We start from the raw sequence: 23,168 nt of genomic DNA, 5'->3' as shown, positions 1-23,168 counted from the left end.
CCTTTGGTTGCTAAATTGGCTTTATACGTTAAATAAGACTTAAAAGAACTTGGATTGGTAATTTAACGCCTGGAAATAGGTCCTCTTTAAGGAATTCCTGCTCTTTCTGAAACTCCACCTTCAGGAATTTCATCACAACGCGTTAACAGGTGTTTGCTAATTGTGGCTGGCTAGTTTGAAGGAGCAGAGTAGGGGAGTTCTCAATGCTACTTTGACCCAGGGGTTTTGCCCAGCTGAACGGTATGCTATTTCTTAAACATGCAGGAAAGAATTAAGGAAATGCTAGAGGTATGTGTTTGATGAGGGAATAACACTACATGATGTAAAGCGCAAAAAGTTGATTTTGCATAATACTGCCAAGACATTTGTCTCTGATTGAAATTCAGTGACTTTTGAAGGGCAAACAGTTTACTGCGACTACGTATTAGAGCTTTTGTAGATAGGAAAAAAACATGCAAAATTACACCAAACATTTTTAACATTTTCTAGAAATAAAAAATGGGCATTTCTGAGGCTATAAAGTGAATAATTTGCTAGAAAAAAACTCAAATATTTTGAAATTATTCTCAAAAGTTACAAAAAAAAACTTGGGAAATTTCTGAGTTTTAAAAATGTTTCCAAATGTATAACAAAAAATGCACAGTACTAGAAAATGATGAGATTTTGAGCTTAATCTCAAAGTTTCTGAGTATGGTTTTCATTATTATTATGTTCTACTCCTTTGTTTTCTACCTACAATGGCCCCGCTGACACGGATTCGTTAGTTTGTAGTTGATCCAATTTTGGCGAAGGTCAAATTACAGGACTTCGAAGTCACACCTGTTGACAGAGTGATTCATAAAATCACGGGAAACGACATTAAATTGCATTTTAGCATGATTTAAAAAAATAAAATAAAATAAAATTAAACATATATAATAGACAAAGTTATATAACTTTGAGACTTTTCCTCTCTGCCCGGTTCGTCCAGGCCGTTTCATCTGGAAGCTCTCCGCGCGGCTAATGCGTCTCACCGTCCTGGACGCTAAAGCCGAGCCGTCAGTATCCGCATAATCCGCCGCCCTGCCCTTCCACTCAGACACATGTGCTGGGAATTAATCTGATACTGATGACACTGAAGCTGCATGTCAGCCTCTCCAGTCCCTTTTACTAGAAAGTCCTGCCATACAAACAGATGTCTTCACCATTCGCTGCTTCTGAAACATACGGAGGGAGCAAATGATAAATGAGAGAGAGAGGAAGAGAGAGAGACCCAATGGGTCATACCTGCCGGTAGCTGTAAACTGAGAGTGCTGTAATCTGAATAACAGCTTTTACTGGCCGGACTGTATCGACCGGCTTCAGATTTAGCAACTCATTCCTAAAGCTTCCCTCCCTCCCCGATGTACTCACGATGCGGTGCGGGGCCGTCTGCCTCCAGCTGATGAGCGTATTGGCAGCTGCATCATTCCAGCCTGCTGAGTTATTGGGATTTGCCTCCTGCTTCCTCCCCTCCTGCCCGGTTATCGAGGCTGGATGCGCCTGCAGGATCTCTGCGTGTTTGTTTCTGATCGAATGTTGTTGGACTAATTGTTATTGACAGACTGTGCAACACTTTTTTTTTTTTTTGCTTTTTGTTACATCTATATATATATTTTATTCATTTTATTTATTTATTTTTCATTTTTGGCCCCACCTCCCAGGGCGAGGGGAATTCTGTTGACGGGATGTTCTCATCTTCATCCAGACACTCTTTGCTGTCACCCTGGACGTCCATGGAGCAGTCGGACTCCGAAGCGCTGGACATCAGCACCAAGGTGCAGCTGCACGGCGTGCTGTGGAAGAGACCCTTCGGACGGCCGTCGGCCAAGTGGTCCCGCAGGTGAGTGGAGAGGGGAATGTGCACTGTAAAAAAAAAACAAACAAAAACAAAACAAAAAACCGTAAATCTCACGGTATACGATAACTCTGACAGTTGTGGGTCCCGGTAAAAATAACCGGTAAAAATATTTTTATTCTTTCACGGTCTGACGGTATTGGCACTTAAACAACAACAAAAAACACATTTTACGGTTAAAAAAATGCTGCTGGAGTCGATGTTTTTGCGGTAAAAGCAAACATTTTAGCTTAAAGGTGGAAAAAAGACAAATGTTTTCCCGTAAAATGAACATGAAAACGGTGTATGTACAAATGTACAAGTCACAATTTTCACCAATTAATTTATCAACAGCAACTTTTTTTATGGGTTTCCTCTCACATTACTGTTTATTTTTCTTTTACAGTGCGTGATCTCTCTCTTTTTCTTTACTTGCTTTTCTGGGTTATTCCAGGTAGTTGGCTAAATCCTGCACTCCTACTGCATATTAAGCCAAGTCAGAAGCATCTGAGTGGATCTAAAAAATTGTTTGCTTATAGAAAATCCGTTACTTAATTTGAATCTAAACGCTATATGAAGTAAAAATCCTTATTTTGCTCCAGAAACATGTGACTGCAAAAACATAAAATCTTATTTTTGGTCTAGTTTCCAGTGCAAATATATTTGCAATAAGACAAAACTGACTTCCAAGTAAATTTTCAGCACGATGTAGAAATTTGTTTTAAGTCTATAATTCCTTGATATTGATGAAAAGGCACTAGAACTACTGAAATAGTCTGTCTATGGAACAAGGCATTTTAACTTATTATAAGGGAAAAATATCTTGTTCCCGTGGACTGATCACTTTCAGCTAGTACTTTTCATAGGTATTAGGTGCAAGTTAGGTATTATTAAGGAATTATTGACTTAAAACAAGCTCCTTTATTGTGCTGAAAATTTACTTGCAAGTTAGTTTTGTGTATTCAAGACATCTGTGTGTTTGTGCGTGTGTGTGTGTGTGTGCGTGTTTGTGCATGTGTGTGTTAAAGAATTATTGTTCTAATTTAAAAAGACTGAGCTAATAATAATAATATAATAATATAAAAAAAAAACTTTTCACTTTCCACACCACCAGTATTGGTACTTTCAAATATCATTTAGTATTTTGCTAAATAATATCTGTGATATTTTGACTTCTTATATTGTCACAAGGGCTGCACAGTGGCGCAGTCCTTGTGACCTTGCAGCCAGAAGGTCCTGGGTTCGATTCCCGGCCCGGGGTCTTTCTGCATGGAGTTTGCATGTTCTCCCTGTGCATGCGTGGGTTCTCTCCGGGTTCTCCGGCTTCCTCCCACAGTCCAAAAACATGACTGTCAGGTTAATTGGTTTCTCTAAATTCTCCCTAGGTGTGAGTGTGTGTGTGAATGGTTGTTTGTCTTGTATGTCTTTGTGTTGCCCTGCGACAGACTGGTGACCTGTCCAGGGTGAACCCGCCTCTCGCCTGGGACGCAGCTGGAGATAGGCACCAGCAACCCTCCTGACCCCATTAGGGAAGAAGGGTGTTCAGATAATGGATGGATGGATGGATATTGTCACAATTTAACAATGTAAGAAGAGACTAGGTAAAAAAAAAAAAGCCTCAATGAAAAGATTCTAGTGGGCCAAAAAAAAAAAAAAAAAAACACATTTTAAGAAGCTGCCATGATTCCCATGGTAACTGGAGAAGCTGCAGGGATACACAACTCAAGTTGAAGAAGGCTTTTGTTGAATGCAATTTAACGTCGTTTCCCGTCCCATTTAGACATTTTTGGGTCAACAACTGTAAATGGACAGCCAGATCTGCAACGGAACAGCTTAAATCCCAGCAAAGTCATGTGTTAGTGTGGCCTAGTCAAAGTCCAAAGCAAAATCCAATTGCTCTCTCGAAACTCTGTAGGAGTTTCAATTAAAGGGCCTAACTAGACTTGTCTGATAAGGAGAGACTTATGGCCATTATTTACTTTTGAGGTCGAAATGTCTTTAATGGAGGTCATGGTGTGCACATACTAGTTAACTTCAAAAACTCCTTTAAATTCAATTCAAAGGACAAAAGGAATAGATTCCGTTCATTTTTTTCTTTGTCTAACGTTGCTTGAAAGCAAAGTTTTGTGCGTTTTGCAGTTCCGTTCCGCTCCTATGCCAACAGGTCGGCATAGAAAGTTAAGCTAGCAGAGCTGCCCAGCAAGGCTACTGATGTTTAGCTAGGCAGCAACAAGAGCGTTGGTTCCTTTCAGCCCCCGCAGGGCTCACTCACTGCTGCTTTCATTGTCTCCTCGGTACAAAAGATTCTTCATCATCAAAGACAGCTTCTTGCTCTACTACGCAGAGAGCGAGAAGAGGAGCTTCGAGAGCAACAGGTACTTCAACATCCATCCCAAGGTGAGCAAAACGCCTGGCGACGGCCACCGCCACGCTTCTGAGCACGTCCTCCTACAAACCCCTTGGTCTGTTTTCTGTGCCAGGGAGTCATTCCTCTGGGAGGATGCGTGGTGTCAGCCAACGAGGACATGGGGATGCCTTTTGCCATTGTGGTCAACCTTGAAGATTTTACAGTAGGATTGAGTTTTCTCTGTAATAGATCAATTCTCCTGTGAGCATTTATGTCACAGGAGCACCGTTTGACCAGTTCCTATTCCAATTGATTGGGTTTATTTAAACAGTTTGATTTCCTGGTGCCTGCATAACAATAGCATAATACATCCAATTTTCACCAGGGCTGAGGTCGGAGCCAACCCACAGCCTGCCTTGGCCCATTGCCAAGCAACTTTTAATCTGTGTTTTTGATTGTTATCCAGTTGCTTCCGCTTTTTCAAACCATCGAGCCCAAAGCTGTCGCCATTGAAAATTGATTAGGATGATTAGTGAAATCGTGAACTTGAAATGACTGGAACACAAACGTCCGACCGCGGAGTGAATTCAGTTTTTCATCAAGGTTCATCAAGATCAGGTGCGTCTTCCAAAATCGGCGGCTTTAAGGAAACGTGCATCTGCAAATACCGACGAGCCAAATGTCCTCTGGAGAAACGTTTTACAGTTAGACTCATTTACTTGTCATTTTACCTCATTTTTGGCGACATTCTACAGCATGACATCATTTGCGATGTCATACTGTAAACACAGTGTCTCATTTGGACCCATTTTGGTCATCATGGTGTACTATTTGTCATTTTACCTCATTTTTGACGTGAGACTCTGCTATACTTCATTTGGCCTGATTTATGTCATCATGGTATATTATCTGTGAGTTTTACCTCATTTTTGACAAAATTCCATACTACGTGTACATCATCGGCGCCGTATACAATATATCTGATTCGGACGCATTTTCCACCTCAGACTAAACTTAGTCTGTCCTTAAACCTCATTTATGTCTTCACACTATTTGTCATTTGGCCACATTTTTGACTTCATGATATAAAATATGGTAATATGTGTTAGTTTACCTCATTTGCGACATAACGTGCTGTGTGTCCTTTGGTCTCATACTATACTTTGTGTAATTTGGCCTAGTTTCAGCGTTTTACTATACGGTGGATCACTTTACCTAATTTTGACTTCATATTATATTATTTCTCATTTTCCACATCATACTATTGGTAATTTGGCCTGTTTTTTGTTGACATATCGGGTGATTTGACCTCATTCTTGTCATCATTCATTGTTCTGGTAAAACACCATTTTCTTCCCTAACAAATAAAATGATTTATGAAGTTTCTCTAAACAAAATTGTCCTTCGAAAAAGCAGCTAGTTAAGACAAAACACACCAGACTGAAGGCTTTTGACATCCAGTTTATGGTAGAAAGAAAAAGAGAAAGAGAAGGACGATAAATTATTCAAATGGAAATTATTGAGCTTGTTTTAACTCATCATGCATTTAATCGATTTATTGTTCATTGTTCATCTCACCTCGCTGTTTTAACTTTTAAGAGTTGAAGCAAACATCTAAATCTCCACCTGATTTCAGAATAATAATTTAAAAAATTCTCTCCGATCCTGGACTTCAGTATTTTACTACCCCATCTAAGACAAAGACAGAAATCAAATGAAGCCATTACCGACACAAAGCTGATGCTGCGTGCATTACGTCCACTCCAGGGTACCATCGTCTTGGCTGCTGAGTCTGAGGAGGAACAGGTCCAGTGGATAGAGATGCTCCAGGAATCAGGGAAAGTGTGAGTATCTAAAGGCCCTCTGCAGGAGTCGAAGTAGTGAATAAAATGATGTCAGTGGTTTTGAATCTTTTCTTCCTCTTTTGCAATTTCTTCACGCTGACGGACAGCACGTGGAAGAACTCGCAACTCGGGGAGGCCATGATCGAGAGCCTGGAGGCTCAGGGACTGCAGCTGGCCAAGGAGAAACAAGAATACCTGGGTAAATATGAGAAAGCTCAAGTAAGCAGAGAAAAGGATTTATTTTTTTTTTTTAAATGTGTTTGTTTTCTTAAAGATAAACTTATGGAAGAGACAGAGGAGTTAAGTCACCAAAGAGCACAGAAGGAGGTGAGGTCCTTGTTTCAGTTTTTTTTTTGTTTGTTCAAAAAAAACATCCAGTGTAAAGCACTCATGTCGGAGGACACTTAACGCTGCAGTATGTAACTTTGATTAAAAAAGAAGAAGTGTTTTTTTTTACATATCTGATAATATGTAAAAAAAAACAAAAAAAATACATAAAAAACCATGAAGACAGTTAAAACTGTCTCCATGTTGTGGCAGCGTAATATTGGCTAGATAACCTGTGAATCTGAGCTCCTCCGCCTTCTCCCGGTCTCGGTCCAAAACGACCAATCAGAGGCGGGAGGAGGGTCTTAGCGGTGTCAATCACCCCCGTGAATGTGCTGTAAAATGTGTTAATGGCGAAGAAACAACTCACCACTACAGGAAAACCCCTTGTCTGCTGACTGTTAGCCATACTAGCCACAGCTAGCTAACATTGCTAGCTAAGCATTAGCATTCACGACAGGCCTTGCTGATGGGAGAAGCTGTCTTGAAGCAGAAATCAAGTAGGAGAGGAAAGACAGAAATGTATGTGGGAGAGCAGCGTGCACACGCTCATGATTGACAGCTCTAAGATCCACTTCCTGGCTCTGATTGGTTGCTTCTAGTTAGCGCTGGGAGCACTGGGAGAAGGCAGAGGAGCTAAATTTTTTCCTCTCGCAGTTATCTGTCTCATAACGTACCGTCACAGCATAGTGACAATTTCAACAAATATGTCAAATCTTTAATTTTAAAATTTTTTTTATAAACAGTAGCCGCAGCTTTAAGTGTGAATTTCTGCAGGAGCTGGAGCGTCTCACCCAGGTCCTGGAAGAGGAGAAGAGGAAGTTTGAGGAGGTGGTTCTGGAGCTGAAGGCGGAGCAGGAGCAGATCAAACTGTAACTAACTAACGGCTCATTTCGCTTCAGGATTGTCCAGAGCCGACGAGCGTATTTGTCTGAGCGCGTTGCGTAAAAGTGCTTCTTGCCGTTGCAGAGACCTCGATGACACAACTCAGTCTCTGAAAAGTGTTGACCGGGAAAAAGAAGAGCTGAGTTGCTTAACAGACACGCTTCAGAAGTCCATAGAGGTATTTTGTTGTTTTCCACGATTTTCATCGCAACGCAGTAAATTCTTTACCTCATTCTTAATGCGTTTGAGTGCTTCAGAGCTAACCGCTTCACACACAGTCGGTTACTTCCTCCTACCAAGGCTTTCCAGACGCTCTCATCATGTTCAAATGACCTTTTAACCCCATACATGATGTCCTGAAACCTGAGAGTTTTAGAACCTGTTAGAAGGAAGCATCCCTGCAAGAACCACGACTTTGTGCATATTTACATATCAAGCCTACAAAGTTGGACATAGTGATTGATCGTGATCAACCAGAGTGCGATTAATCTGATTACATTCTTTAGTCGATTAACAGCGCCGGTAAAAACCAAGGCAGTATAAACTATAGAGATGTTGTTGTTTGTTTTCAGGAGCTCTCCCAGGAGAAACAGCAGAGACTTCTGATGCTGGGGGTGAAAGGTCAGGAGGAGAAGGAGGCGGACCGACAGAGTTCGGGGTCGGCGTGCGAGGAGGACACCGTGGACGGAGAGGCGGTCCGAGACCCGGAGGTGCTGCAGGACCTGCGGCACATCGAGGAGCAGATGAAGATCCTGCTGAAGGAGAAGGAGCAGGCCGACGAGAAGTGAGCTTCCTGGCGTCCTCGCGGTCGCCGCCGCGTGCTCTCCCGTCGTAGTCCATGCTAATGGTGCAGTGGAAATGTGTATCGATCCGAAGGCAAGCAGCTCATTGACGAGGCGCAATAAGTGGGGATGTTATCGACCGTGAAGCACTAATGCTCGGCTGCACATTGCGATCCATAGCGCCGCGTTTCCATGAGCGGGTCGGGCCGGCCGCTCTCCGACTCCCATCAGATTTCATGTCTTGCTGCGTAAACGCGCCGGGATTTTCCTCGCGTGTCCATAAAATGGCATTGATCTTATGAGCCACGCATGCGTGCCAAACGCTTTTTAGCCCCTTCAGAACTAAAATGAAATAAAGTCATTCAAGTGGTGTGAGTTTTATATTTTAAAAATTCTAAAAAAAAAAATAAAAATAAAAAAAGCACATAAAAAAATCACACAAATTGATTTGTGAAATCAGTAATAAGTCATGAAATGGTTGCAGACACTTTTTCTTTCTTTGCATGGTAACACTTCTCATGTCTATCAGAATGGACATCCAATGAAGAAACAAAAAAAATTGTACAATTTAATGGTAGAAAGTATTTTCAAAATCGTCATCCAAACTGACTACCCTGACTTTGGATCTTTGTGACCACGAGAAACGCTGACTGACACACGCCTTCTGTCTGAGCGCCACACAAGAAATAAAAAGGTCAGGAGCTATAGAGGTAAACGTATTTATCATCCACCTTTGTTGAAGCCAAGTAGAGCTAACCAACCAATAGGCAGATGTTGAAGTGTTAAGACTCCGCCCTCCTCATTTGCATAAATAGACTGAAATGCATACAAAAATTGAAAAGTAAGAACGCAAAAAAAAAAAAATCTTGATAAAAAAAATGCGTGTATAACAAAAAGGAAAATATATATATATTTCTGCTTTTATTTTTTTATTATGTCAGTTTTGGTCCTCCATACCACCCAGAAGCTTTTACTCAAGTAAGAGTAACGAAACCTCATAATACTATTACTCAAGCAGAAGTGAAAAGTACTTTTTGCTCGGGACATGTAATCTAATTTATTGAATATGTCTGTAAATGAGCTGAGTTCAGTTTCCTGTCTTGCTTTCTGCTCAGGCTGAATGAGAACGAGCAGCGCTCCAAGCTGCTGCAGCAGGAGAAGGAGTACTTCTCCACCCAGGCCCAGACGCTGCAGCAGTCGCTCTCTCAGCTCACGGCGGACAAGCAGCAGACCGAGGCCGAGCTCAAGGTGACAGAGTACACAGGGCCGGCCCCGGGTGGCGTGGGGCCCGGAGCCGAGTTAGATTTGTGGCCCCTTTCCTTTATAAGAATCCCCCCCACTAACGGCGTTTCAACACAGAGATTTGGTGGACTCTGGGAGAAGGGGTGGGGCTTAAAATTAGTTTAAAATCAATCAGTGATTATTGTTTGCGGAACAAACTGAGCTCAAACAAAAAGATTAAAGTCGTGGCATCAGATTGTATCTATGGCAACACAAACAATCAAAATTATTCATAATACTTTTATAAAATAAACTTCCCTTCAGTCTTAAAGGGGCAGTATTATGTGTTATCCAGCCATATGTAACACAATCAGGTAACTATGTTACCTTCATTCATAAAAATACTTTGGGAAGGTGACGATATTTATTGATATAATATAATATAGTGTAATGGGGTTTTTTGTGTTTGTTCTTTTAAATCAAATAATTATTTGAAACCACAGTGAAGGTGACTTTGTTTCAAATATATTTATTGAAAGACACACATTCAAACGGGTCTTTTACGGTTGACATGTCCGTACTGATGGCGGCTTTGTGAGTCCAGGCGGAGATCCAGTCGCGCATGGAGCTGGAGCAGAGGCTGAAGCAGGCGGAGGAGGCCCTGCAGGACCTGGAGAAGGGCCTGAACTCGCTGGAGCGGACCAATGAGAGAGACGAGAAGATGAAGGGGGACGTGACGCAGCTGAGAAGTGAGTGTGTTAGCATTAGCGCTTGTTTACATAGCGCTTGCTAATCTCGCTTTGTGCTAACGAGCTGCATTAGCAGCCCAGCTGTGTGAAGGTCGCTGAAGGAGAACTCTGGTCACTCCAGGACGGCCGTATTAAATGTTTACAGGCATTTAGGACACTGCAGCTGCTGTCCGCTGTGCTGCCGACTGATGTAGCTTCAGTTAAATGTTAGCTGTGTTAGCTATTATCCTCTGTACAGGTAAATGATGTTTACTTGTGTGATTGTGAACTTTAATGGTGTTTTTTTAATTTAATTTAATTTTTTTACACAATCCTCCACTTCTTAATGTTCTTGTGTCATTGCCTGTACTGCCACCTATTGTCCAACCAGTGTAAATTCATGAAGACTTAATTCAATTCTCACCAGGCAAAAACTGACGGGATATTTCACTCGTCTTTGTATATGTGGAAACCCTTTGAGCTTAAAAACAAAAGAAAAAAGAAATCTAAGTTGGCCGCATACAAATAAAAACTGATTTGTTTTGACTGATAAAATAATATTCGCCCTTGTAGGGAAATTTTATTTAAACATTTGAATAGAACAAGCACAAAGGCATATTTTGTCATCTTTGTCAGTAAAACTCGAACACACCACGATTACCTGCTGTCGTCTCTCACTGCAACAAGTGTGTGTGTGTGTGTGTGTGTGTGTGCGTGTGGGCGTGTGTGTGTGTGTGTGTGTGTGTGTGTGTGTGTGTGTGTGTGTGTGTGTGTGTGTGTGTGTGTGTTCACCCAGAGTTCTTCGAGGAGTGCATCTGTGCAGCGGAGATCGAGGCGAAGCTGCCGGCCATCATGAAGAACGCCGTTTACCTGCACAAAGCCGCTGCGCGCAGGATCAAGAGCTGCCGCGTCCAGAGGAGAGCCTCCAGACGCCACTGGTGTGAGTGTGAGCATCACACACACTCCACTCACGTTCTGGTGGTCGGTTTCACAAACACAGTCCTGACAGCGGTGGCTATGAATAGCTTGAATAGCACAGGATTAACTTGAACTCGGTGAAATACGGTGGTGGCAGTGTAATACTGTGGATCAGCCAATCAAGATGAGAATGACATTTAACTCCCCATAAGTTATTTTAACTTATATTTTGTAGTAATGATTGAAAACCACGTTGCCTTTTATGGTGAAAAACAAGTACAGTTACAAATTTATGATTAAAAAATTTATTCGATTTTTAATTATTTTTTTTTTAATGGATCTCCCACAATATAACTCTGGCTTAAAATGATAAATGATAACGCATCGACTAATGATTTAACTATAAACGATGCTGATTTTTGGCAGGCTTTTTTATTTTCATATGATAAATTGATTATTTATCACAGAACGATACTAAATTATACAAGTAATGTTGTCTTTGTCGTTAAGTTGGAAACTATGTGCTTTTAAAAAAAAAAAAATTAAAAAAAATTTCCATAAATGTCAACATCCCACATAAGAAAACATATCCATCATCTTTTTCTGCAAATGTTTTCTGTTTATTTTAAAACCGAACAAAAGCTAGAAAATTGCAATTTTTATAGTAGATAAAAAATTTTAGTTAAAACAAGTTGTAAACAAGTTTTATTTAGCTGGAGTGAGAGCAAACATGACTCTTAGGATGGCAAAGATTATTTAGATCAAAGCATATCTTTGTGTTAGAATGGTCCAGTTAAAGTCCAGACCTAGATCCACAACACGAGCCGCAGCAGGGCTTTAAAAGCCTGTTTTTCTTTTTTCCGGTTGTTGGACGATATTCCAAACATGTCATTTTTAGATTTTGCAAACGACGTCTATCTTTACGTTTTCTTGCTGCCGTCGCAGTCGGAACGGGATGGCAGATAAATAGCTTCCACATGTCGCCGCGTTTGAACTATTACTGTTTGGGTTTTGAAATGACGGCGATCTCTGGGGCTCTCCCAACACACGGCGTGAATGATTAGCAATATTTCAACAAATGTTGTGGAGAGAAACTGGGACAGAAAACATCTGTGGTGAAAGTGTTGCTTCGGCTTCACCCCGATGATATACTGCTTGTTTTAGTGCAGGGCTTAGTAATCAATCAGAATATTTTTGTCTTATTTGTAAAATGTGAGAATAGAACTGCTAAATATTGTGTAAAAAACCCCCCAAAACAAGTAATTTTTTTTCTGACGAATGACTTTGATTGTTGCAGTGAAACACTCCAAGTCGTTTGCTGTGGCCGGTTCGGAAGACGGCATGGAGGAACTGCGGGCGACGGCTCGGCGGCTCACCTCTGACAGCAGCTTCAGGGAGAGCGTGTACGAGATCGTCGTTCGCAAGGAAGCCGCAAACACCATGATAGACTGAGCGGATAAAAGAAGAAAAAAAAAAAAAGAAAGAAAAAACAAATCAGAAACGGTCCTTTAGCTTTAAATCCGTCAGCACAGAAAGTTGGAAAAGATCCTGATCCCAAACACACACACACACACACACACCTGCTCACCGACGGTTCCAAGTCACTGCAATAATAAAAGGAATCGGACAAGATGAATTAAATAAATTTAAGTCACAGAACCTGCTTGTTTTTTTTTTGTTTTTTTTTTTTGCTTTCTTTGTTGCACTTAAATGTTTCGGTTTACTGAAAAATGTCTAATATCAGACAAAGTCAACCTGGAAAAACAGAAAGAAAACTAGTTCTCATGTTATAACTTCATTTATTTAGAGAAAAAAACAAAAACAATCCTAACCGAAATGAAGTAATCCCACCATCCCCCCCCAAACCTAATAACTGAGTATTTCCGTCACTGTGGACGAACTTTGACCCACCATTTTCTATAAAACTGCTCTTTTTTAGCCACATGCTAACAGACTCTACAGCAGCCATAGAAATAGAACTTAAAGATAACATTTGTCTGCTTAGATATTATTTGATCAGTAAAATCAAGACAGTTTTTATTTACATAGTGCCAAACTACTTTTGCTGTAAATACAGAATACAGAGAAGGCTGCGATATTTAAACCGTTTCATCTGGCAAGTTGAGGACATTCGTAATCTTTATGAGGCCAGAGATGAAAACGAGGTAAACGCCCCAGTTCGAAATGTTGCCGAGCTACCCTGGGCCAGACAGGTTGCAGTTCAGTAAGTTCTTGATCGTATGGGTCCAGCTGTGGCCAGGTGTTGGTGTGGACGGTCAAACTGAACCGGAAAAAAAAAAAAGTGGTTAACCGCATTGAATTTGGAAATATTCGGCCCAGGTTAGCTTAGCTTAGATAGATTATTTAGCGAAATCAGCATCCATGCAAACATTTCAGTTGTAACAAGGTTGCAAATATCAAATGTGACTTAGAAACCCAATTTCAAGGCATTAAATTACTAAGTCAAATTTATTTTGTCTCTTTAAGAGGCTCCTGCTCTCTGAAACTCCGTGGCAGCAGGTGTCTGGATAGACACAATACATTAAAGATCTGCTGCTGTTGTATCAACCTTCCAGACCTCTCAGGTCTTCTGGTTCTGGTTCTGCTCTGGATCCCCAGAACCAGAACCAAACGAGGAGAAGCGGCATTCAGCATCTATGCACCACAAATCTGGAACAAACTTCCAGAAAACTGTAAAACAGCTGAAACACTGACTTCCTTTAAATCTCAACTAAAAACCCACTTGTTTAGAGGTGTATTTGAAACGTAATCAATTACAAATTTATTGACGGAATCTGACTTGATGTTGTGTTTTTATTGTTGATTCTATGTTGCATTGTGTTTTTGTGTTTGATTTGATGTAAAGCACTTTGAAATGCCTTGCTGCTGAAATGTGCTATACAAATAAAGTTTGATTGATTGATAGTCTGTAGGAACCAAGTGGGGAAGCTCTCAACTCCAGGTCCACCCGGGCGTTTTGCACAGCTGAATGGTTGCCATGGGAGATTAGAAGATTTCTCAAACAGGAATGAAAGAATCAAGGCAACACGCCAGGTATGATTTTGATGAGGGAATAATATTATAAATGATGAAAAGCAAAAAAAAAAAAAAAAAGTAGATTTTACATAACTGTCCCTTTAACAACAAGCCTCATAATTATTGACTTCCCTAAAAAAAAATAATCTTTTTGACATGAATACGACTAAAATATTTAAGAATGTGCTCTTCCTTCAACACGTTTAGGAAAGCGTGATTAATCAGTTGTCGCTGTCCTTCGTGTCCCGTTGGTTTAAACATGACGTGACTCATCTGCCTGCTGGTTAAGCCTCTGGCCACTTCCTAGAAAAGGACCCATAATTGTCCTGCCGGTAAACACAGTGAGCTCCAAACGTTTACTGTCAGAGAAGAAGGACGGCTTGAGGTCAGCCAAGTCTTCATAACAACCACTGGACGCCATCCATCCATCCATCCATCTGCTGATCTGGTTACACCAGAAGAAGACTTTCCTCTCCGGCTCCATAACAAACCGTCCACCAGTAAACTAGAACTGGGTCGCCACTGGAGTCCCTCAGCGAGACATTGACCCAAAATCCAAGGCTAAATCGTCAGAGAAACACAAAATCAACAAGCTTCACGGTGGTCCCCGAACCTCTGGAAAACTGTGAATAAGTTGAAAAGGGATGAGTTTTACTCTGAATAAACATAAAAGGTTCAATGTGAGGGTGAGATTGTGTGTCGGCACTAAAAGCTGAGTTTTATACACATATTTCCAGACTTTTGGACAATCGACTCAAATCAGCAGTGTTGCGTTTTAAAAGTTGCGAGCTTTCTAGAAACAAGAGTGAGCTAAAAACACAAACGATTGGCCTTGAGTTGATAGGACATTTTCTAAGACGTCTCCAAATTTGCTTGTAATCTAAAGCTGCTGCTTTAGATTACTAGACTGTAACCCGTAGAGTTGGGAGGTTCAGAAAATAAGATTTTTGTCTTGCACTCGATGAGGTTTAAGAAGCCATCAATTTACAATAATTCACTCAGCCAAACAGTCGCCGCAGTGCGCCACGATAAGCAGGTCCCTTCAGGGAGAGAACATTCCCTCTTTTGCTCTGTTTGAAAAACTAGAGTTGTTAACTTCCTAGACAACAAATTTACAGCAAAATTTTAGCCATTGTTTTGAAGAGTTTCGGTTCTCCCGCCTCCGGGTGGACAAACAAGTCGCCTGTCTGTCCGGTTGGAATAGTTTTCCTCAAATTGAAGTTGCTTAAGCGATTTGTTGCTCACATAAAGGCCGATTTTGTGTGGTATGGAAAGATGAAATCAGTTCAATCGTGTACCAAACAACAAAAGTACATTTTTCCCTCTCATACTCGATGCTTTTTCGTCGCATTGAGTACACGTTTCTCTTCAGGTCACAGTTTCATCACTTCACTACAACATCTTCAGCACGGCAACAGGGCTTGAAACATTTTTATTGCAAAATCACACAATGTCAGAGAAATGACGTAGACAGGACAGAAAACTCAACTCCACCTGGAAAATCTCTTTATTTGTCCGCTTCTGTTTGCGTGTACGAGAACAGCCGTCTCACGGATGCATCCGCTTGTCGCCCTTAACCGTTTCGTTATTGCTACATCTCAAACCTTTTCTGATACAACAGTAGTTTAAAGAGAGAGAAAAGAAAAACAAAACCATGAAATAACCAGAAAACCTGGGGGGAAAGCCAACATGTAAGATAAGAAGGTTATAAGGACAAAAAATAAAAAAAGAACAGATTGATCAGCACGCCTTGGTATGAATAAAGCTGTTTTTGAACCGTGTACATCTGATTTGTTGATGCAGAAAAGCAGCTGCTTCCCTCTGCAGCCTATTGACGATGATGATGGTAATTGCGGATGAAAAAAAAAACTGAGTATAAACAGCTTTCCTATAGGTGCATTTCACAGAGGAGAAGTGCTTGTTGTGCAGAAAGCTCAGGCTTGGTTCAGTCATCTGCTCTCAATCACCTCTGGGACCTGCAGCGAAAATAAAAGAGGGATGAAATCAGTCAAAGTAATTTCATTTTTAATATAGCACTACAAAGACCATATATGTCAGAATAAAATAAGTATATCAATGTAGAAAAACAATAAGATCAAATGAAATCAAAATACAAAGGACTTCCCTGAGTTGATAGAGTAACTAGCTGTTGCTTTTTCTAATGAAAATTTCTAGATTTGTCTGATAGTAGACATCAACTGCAGGGTTGGGAGGTTCAGAAATGAACGCCTTTGAAGTTTAAGTTTCTTTAGTTGATTCATGTAGCCAAACAAGCACAGCGGTGAACCAAAACCACCCAGTTTATTGGGAAATAGAGTAGAGTGTCGTCTGCATAGCGGCTTACTTTAACAAAACCGACCACTCTACGTCTTTCAACATAGGGCAAGGTTTTTAGTATTGTGTGTGTCCAGATGTGTGTCATTTATTAATCTGGTTATTCCTACGTTCCGCCTGCATCACAACACAGTCCAAATATGTGGATAAAGCTTCAGCAACATGTTGGTCACTGAAGAGCTCAAATCTTGTCTTTATTGGCCTCATTGCTTGAGCAGGAACAGCCAAAACCTCTCATTAATATTCGCACGTCCAAGTCGGGAAAAGGATATTTAACAGGTGACAAGAGAAAAGTTTGGCTAGATCTCCTAATTACTCAACAGTGACTTGTTGGATGTTTTGATTCATCTCAAAGGCTTAAAAAAAAAAAAAAAAAAGGAGAAACAACATGCCAAAAAGCCCTTTATGTTAATTTAGCCAAAACAAATTTACTTCATCTTCCATTGTAAACAAATGATGAGAGAGTTTTAGACTGGGTGCAAAATGAAAGATTTGTCAACAGACGAGTTGCACTCCTGTGGTTTCCTAAAAGTCTGACTTGCTTTTGCTAATTTCTTTTCTGAACAGATTGAAATTACTTTGTATGTTTTGCATTTATTTTTATCTGTCAAGCAAAAGACAATAAAAAGAAAATAATAAGCAGTATTTGTTTTAGAAATGAACAATCATATGAATATATCCGCTTGTGCACGGAAGTATAAATCCTTCGGCTTCTTTTGAATTTCTGTTGGTGATGCTTTTACGTCCCAGAGAGGGTAGGAGTTTTCAGTTTTGTTGCCTTTAATGAACATTGGGGGACAAAATCAGATCTTTTGGAACTGTTAGCTACCTTGTTGGCCCGTCACTACAGGTTCGTATTTTCATTTTCACATTTGACATTACAGTGTCACTTCAATCAACATGATTTCAGAGGTACTGACTTCGATCAACTACATGAAGCTTCAGTTTCTAATATATCACCACCTAAGTCTTTTTTTTTCTTTTTTGCAAAACGTCATTTTGAAAAAATCTCATCTTCTTTCTTTCTAAAAGATGAGAAAAAAAGGACATTATTTCAGGGAGGTGTTGATATTAAATCGGATTCAAAGCAGATATCAGGACCAGCGGTACTTTCTCCAACCGTTGTTCTGTACTTGTAAAATGCAGTTGCGCCATTTTAAGAGAAACCTTGTGGGGTTTTTTTTCTTTCTTTTTTTCCAAAGAGGAAATCTGCTGCCTCATCCCCCGACCCCATCCCTCCACCATGATTATCTGCTTGGAGCCCTGCTCAGTCAGACATAATCCTGCTGGTGTAATGCTGTGTTTTCAATTCCCTCAGGCTTACGTCTCGGACGAAAGCAGGTATAAAACACGTGACTGTCTGAAACGCTCGGCTCGCTCTGCTTTCTGGTTGCTTTGCAAAAAGTTTCCACACCCAAGATCTTTTTTTTTTTTTACAACCGCAAACTGCGATGGTTTTAGTGGGATTTTAATGTGCCAGACCAACAGAAGAACTGTGCAGGATTGTGGCCTGGAAGCAAAACTCTGCACGGTCAGGAAAAGCAGGTGATGGTGACTCTGTCGACTAGAAAACAAAACAAAACTTGAACTCGACGAAATGATGAAAGCTATTACACTGACACTGAAAATAAAATAAAATAAAACAGGAGCACAGTTTATAAAATATGACATATTCAGTGTGTTGTTTTTCTATATTGCACATAACCCCAAACAGAGCATTCCCAGATGGAAGCATGGTGGTGGCTGCATCATGCTGTGGGGATGCTTTTCTTTTCTTTAGGGTCATCTTTCCAGCATGACCCTAAAAACGAATGAAACGCTCAAGATTTTAAGTCTTAACCATATTATGTGTTGGAATGGCCTACTCAAAGTTCTTACCTAAATCTAATTGAGCTCGAGTTATTTTTGTAAAGACTGCTAAAGGCGTACCCAGAGTTCTACAAATTGTGAATGTGGGGGCCAGGCGAGCCTTTCTCACTGCAACCCAAACGCCTCAGACCTTCGTTCAACTTCACTGCTTTGACTTCCTTTGTTTTGGTTTGTCACGTCAGATTCCAGTTGTGGTTGCACTGTGACAAAAAGAGGAAAGGAAAGAAACATCCAGGGGCTGTTCTGAACTTCGGTGAAACGCTTTCTCATGTAAATAAGGTTTGATTGATTCAATGTTTTTGCGAGGCACTGTAACGGCGAGAAGACTCAACACCAAAACCATGAAAACATCCACTAGCTCCCGGTGAACCATCCTCATTATTCTGTCGCTTTCTGCAACTCCAGCCAGATTTGCATTGCCATGGCAACAACTTCATCTCATGTGTGTCGTTTCAGTTTCGGATTTTTTTATTTTTTTTCCTTTTTCACAGTTGGAAAATCGCATTGAAACTATTTCCGTGGCAGGATGCAATAAAACAGATAGACGGGGAGGTTTGAAAACACCTACCTGTTGACTGGGAGACGGTCACCATGACGCTGTGTTGGAAGCAGGAGGATGGTACGGGGAGTCGAGTGGAGGTCTTCTCTTTAGTGCTGACTGTACTTTAACACGAACGGGAAATAAAACGGAGAGTTCCTGAAGAGAATTTGAAGGAGGAATGCTTATGGTGCGATGTCCACCGTCAGCGCCGAAAGGACGGACAAGCTTCCGTTCTCGGGCTTGACTTCCAAACTGTCTGCGTTTGTACAAAAAAAGAAAAAGAAAAAGAAAAAAGAGGGGGTGGGAGGGACTTGTCATTTACTTGCGCGGGCCGGGAACCATTTGTGTTTAGCCTTTCCCTCGGGCTTGCTTTCCCACTAATAGGAGTGTTCCCTTGAAAGCTCCCGCAGCTGTCGTGAAGTTGTGCTTCCAGATAAACAATGACTCTTTCATTCCAGCACAGCTTCAAGTCCAGTGGCTGAAATAAGACACAGCTAAGGGCAAAAAGACGGAGAGAGAGAGAGAGAGAGACAGAGCGGTTTGTGTTGCCACAAAAAGAAGAAAATTGTTCTGTCCACTCTAAACATTAAGCTGGCTTCATCTGACTAAAGGGCTTCACTGTTGAGAAATACCTACTGATATGGTTTATGTCCCTAATACGGCAATAATACAAATCTGCATTTGTTCACTTTCACTTTCATGGGAAAAGTGGTCAAAAGTATAATAAATCTGCTGATGGGTAATGATATGTAATGTAAGAATATTACTTGTATTGATTGGAAGAAGGGTAACATGTTGAGTGATAAAGGTCAAGAGCCGATGATACGACTGGCGGTTTACGGCGAAGCTGTGGGTTTACTTTTCATCGAGACTCGCTTTGAGCTGCGCTTCCAGTGCCATCTTGTCAAAAGTGCGCATGTTGGTCTCCTCCCGCACCTTGTCCCGCACGTGAAAGGACGCCTGGGCCACGGAGCGGGCGCTCTCCAGCACTGCCTTCTTCTCCCTGAAGATCTGCTCGCTTTTCTCCAGCTTCCTCTCGATGGACTGCAGGAGCTCCAGGCGCCTCTGCCTCTCCTCCTCCTCCACCCGTTGCCTGTTGAGCTTTTGGAGTCTCTCCTTCTCCTGCCGACTCTGGACGGCCCGTTTGGCTTTCTCCTTGGCCTTCTCCTCGGCCACCACGGCGGCCTGCTGGGCTCGCTTGGCGGCCTCCTTCACACGGGCCTCTAGGACCTGCTGCTGCTGCTTCTCGCGTTTCTCTGCTGCCTTGCGAGCCTTCTGGATCTGTTTCTCCTCACGCTTGGCCTTCTCCTTCAGTTCCTGCCCCCGACGTTCGACTATCTGCTCGTAGTTCTCGAGGGAGCGGTTGAGCTTCTCCTCTGCCGCCCTCTTGGCTTCATCCCTCTCTTCCTGTTCTCTACGGGCGATTTCTTGTATGAGGGCAGCATGACGCCTCCTCTCTGCTTTATTCAGACCTCGCCTCTCCTCATGGGCCTGGTGCTCTCGCTCCTGCCTCTTCAATTCAGCTATAGTAAGCTTCTCCTCCAGGAGTAGTCTCTCTTGCTCCAGCACTGCAGCCCTCTCCTCTTCCAGGGCCTTCAGATTCTGTTCCTGAAGAGCTTTCTTGTGCTTCTCTTCTCTCGCCGCCTGCTGCAGCCTCAGCAGACGGCTGCGCTCCTGCTGCTCTGCCAGCTCCTTCCAGCGCTCTTCGTGCTCCTCTGCCTGCCGTAGTTTGGCAGCGGCTGAGTCACGCTCCTGCTGGCAGATCTTCTGCTGACGTATCGAAACCTGGGTCTGCCACACTCGCTGGCACTGAAGCACCGCCCGCTGCTTCTCCCTGTCCTCTTGCTCCCGCCGCAGCTCCTCCATCCGGCGCTCGCTGTCCCACTGAAGGTGAGCGACGTAGCGGGTCTGGCTCATGATGTCTTCCTCCTGATATCTGGCGAGCATCAGAGCTGCGATCTTGCGGTCGCGCTCGGACACGGCCTTGAGTCCTCGACGCTTCACCTCCTTCACGATGCGCTCCACCTTCTGTGTTGTCTGAGGGGAGTGGCTGAGGTCTCCGAGGCTGAGGCTGCGGCCCATCAGCGAGTTGAAGGTGGCCATTGTGCGAGCTCGAGGACTTGACATTTTGGCCCAGTGATCTCGTGCACCGTCCCAGCTGTAAGCAGATGACGTCCCGGACTCTGATGAGGTGCATGTAGTCGTGGTGGTTGTGGAGGTTGAGCAGCAGACAGGATCCATTCTCCTCTGTAAAGACTCCAGGGAATGGCTTTTCCCTCGGGCCTTGGACTGGAATCCAAGATATCCGTTGTGCTGAGAAAACAGCCCTCTTGTAACTCCGTTCAGTGGCGGGTTGGAGTTCTGAACAGCAGGCTTCAACACTGATGATGTTAACGTCGAGTTGGCTCTGGGGAAGGAGGGAGGTTTTGGTGTTGATCTGGGAAAAGTGTTGGAAGATTTACCACCGGCAGATTTCTTGAGCACCGGTGGAGGACCGGATGAAACTGGATGTGTGGTTTTTGTATGTTCAGATGATGCGGATACCAAAGCTTTGACTGATCCTTGAAATAGACCCTTAGAAGGTGGAAGGGATGTTTTGGGCCCAGACTTTGCAGGTGGGGTAGTTCTAGATTGCATGGATTTTGGGGAGGTACTAAGAGTAGAGGTGGAGGCTTTCGATAGGATAGTTGCACCCGATGCTGCAGGTTTAGTGGGAACTCCCACATTGGGAATTGAGCTAGAGGAAACTGTGTCAGATTTAGGAGGCACACCGATCCCAGATGTGACTTTATCCACAGAGGATGAAGACGTACTGCTGTTGACAGCTGCCTGCAGAATCTGTCTTTTCTCTTCCCTAATGATCCTCTCCCTCTCTTCCCTGCACTGCCTGAGTTTGCCATGTCTGTCCTTCTCATAGACTTCGAAGAGACCTGTGGCGACACGCATGGACCGGCCCGGAGCCTCCCGGACAAAGTCGGCCAGCGGGCGGGGCAGCAGCTCCACGGGTTTGACTCCACACCGAGCGCATGCCTCCAGAGAGCGGGGGCTCGTCAACACATAACGACTGCCCTCCGCCTCGGGCGAATCAAAGTTGTACAGGTCCAAGTGAAGTTTTGGTGGCAAATCTGCGTCAGTCTGAGTCGGTGGTTGCTGAGGTGCTGCCCCTTGTGTGCTGACCTGCGGCCCCACCGGAGACGCAGTGTGGCGGGGGCTGGGCTCCGAGCTGCCAGTGGGCGGTGTCTCGAAACCGGCATCGCCTTCCTCCTCAGTTGTCGTGTCATCGGACGGTTCTGGTAGTCGAGAGTCTTCAGCGGCCACAGTTGGTGTCTCAAGTTGTGGCCCTTTGCACTTATTCTGCTCCTCAACATCTGAGGGGTCGACCATAGTTGGCTTACACTGCGGGTAAAGAGGACAGGGATCAGCACAGGATGGGGAGGATGTATAAAACACAGACACACACAAAAAGGGATGTAAAAACCTAAATCATAAAATTCAGCTCAGATCAGAGATACTGTCTGTGGGGGAAGGGTCAAGGCAAGCTTTCAGGGATGCATGCATGCATGCATGAGCACATGTTCATGCATGTGATTTTAGACCAGATGAGACATTTTCCCTTCGGGGGAAGTGAAATAACGCACAGAAAAACATCACAGCCCTTTAACAGAAGGGCTATTTTTGGCAGAGTTACTAGGCTGAGAGAATTTGATTACTCATAGCCATGTTTTTTTTCTCCACACAATCGACCTACATGTACCTACACACATTGAAGCCAAGGAAAAAATATGGTAAAGAAATGAGCCAGTATTGTATTCGAGTGTGGGCCAAATTGATTATAGGCGCGCACCTGCTAACAGTGAAGGCCTGGACTTTTCCACTGTGATCCACGTCAGGGCGAAACAACAACAGAATGACAGTCTGAAGTCGTAAACTGCTATAGATGGAACATACACGTCGGCTAATGTGAATACGCGGATATTTGGTGGATTTAATGCAATTCTGTACGACATAGTTTATCTCTACTGACCTGCCAGAGTGCCAAATGTTTTCTAAACCAGTGCTTCTTTCCCCTTTAATCCTCGCAGTCTCCTTTGCTCCCTGCATAATAGCAGGCTTTCAGGAAAAACGGCTCCGGCCGCCGATCCAAAGATGGAGCATCACCTCGCCGCAGCCTCCAGCGACACGATGGAGACAGATGGAGCACTTCGCTTGGCTTAGCCCGTCAGCCTCTTTCTGCGGCGGAGCTCCAATCGACGGCTCCCGATCACGATTTGAACACAGAGCGGCCCCGAACGTGGTTTTTAAAATTTATATATATATATTTTTGGTCTTACTGCGTCTCTCATCAACGGCAGATGTATCCTCTGCAGCACCTCCCTCTGATCCTCCCTAAGTGAAGCGCATCGTGTAAACATCCGCCGTCTCCACCTGCTTCCCAGCAGCTCGCCTCATCTCAGCATCCTAAACTCCGCCTTGTTGAGGCA

The 23,168-nt window shown here is 42.9% G+C and overlaps 2 protein-coding genes across 3 annotated transcripts; one reads left to right on the top strand and one right to left on the bottom strand.

The window, feature by feature from the left end:
- Positions 1-1,706: 1,706 nt before the first annotated feature.
- Positions 1,707-12,372, top strand: plekhd1 (pleckstrin homology domain containing, family D (with coiled-coil domains) member 1). Its single transcript, XM_044143549.1, has 13 exons — positions 1,707-1,861; positions 4,159-4,252; positions 4,336-4,425; positions 5,970-6,046; positions 6,154-6,245; positions 6,321-6,373; positions 7,151-7,245; positions 7,343-7,436; positions 7,831-8,042; positions 9,156-9,288; positions 9,866-10,010; positions 10,786-10,929; positions 12,205-12,372. Exons 1-13 carry the CDS (start codon positions 1,707-1,709, stop codon positions 12,357-12,359), a joined length of 1,539 nt encoding a protein of 512 aa, XP_043999484.1. The 3' UTR covers positions 12,360-12,372.
- A 3,062-nt stretch (positions 12,373-15,434) lies between these two features.
- On the bottom strand, positions 15,435-23,097 carry ccdc177 (coiled-coil domain containing 177). Of its 2 annotated transcripts, none has more exons than XM_044143539.1 (3): positions 23,019-23,097; positions 18,715-22,083; positions 15,435-15,919 (listed from the first exon to the last, which is right to left on the bottom strand). In XM_044143539.1, the coding sequence occupies exons 1-2, from the start codon at positions 23,028-23,030 to the stop codon at positions 19,543-19,545; spliced, it is 2,553 nt and encodes an 850-aa protein (XP_043999474.1). In that variant the 5' UTR covers positions 23,031-23,097; the 3' UTR covers positions 15,435-15,919; positions 18,715-19,542. The 2 variants fall into 2 exon arrangements, with proteins under 2 accessions (XP_043999474.1, XP_043999475.1); XM_044143540.1 differs by lacking the exon at positions 23,019-23,097 and adding an exon at positions 22,712-23,012.
- Between the last annotated feature and the right edge of the window lie 71 nt (positions 23,098-23,168).

Source organism: Gambusia affinis, linkage group LG16, assembly GCF_019740435.1.
Source record: "Gambusia affinis linkage group LG16, SWU_Gaff_1.0, whole genome shotgun sequence".
NCBI classification, from domain to species: domain Eukaryota; kingdom Metazoa; phylum Chordata; class Actinopteri; order Cyprinodontiformes; family Poeciliidae; genus Gambusia; species Gambusia affinis.
The sequence above is the reverse complement of the archived record's forward strand: the minus strand, read 5'-3'. Positions and strand labels throughout refer to the sequence as shown.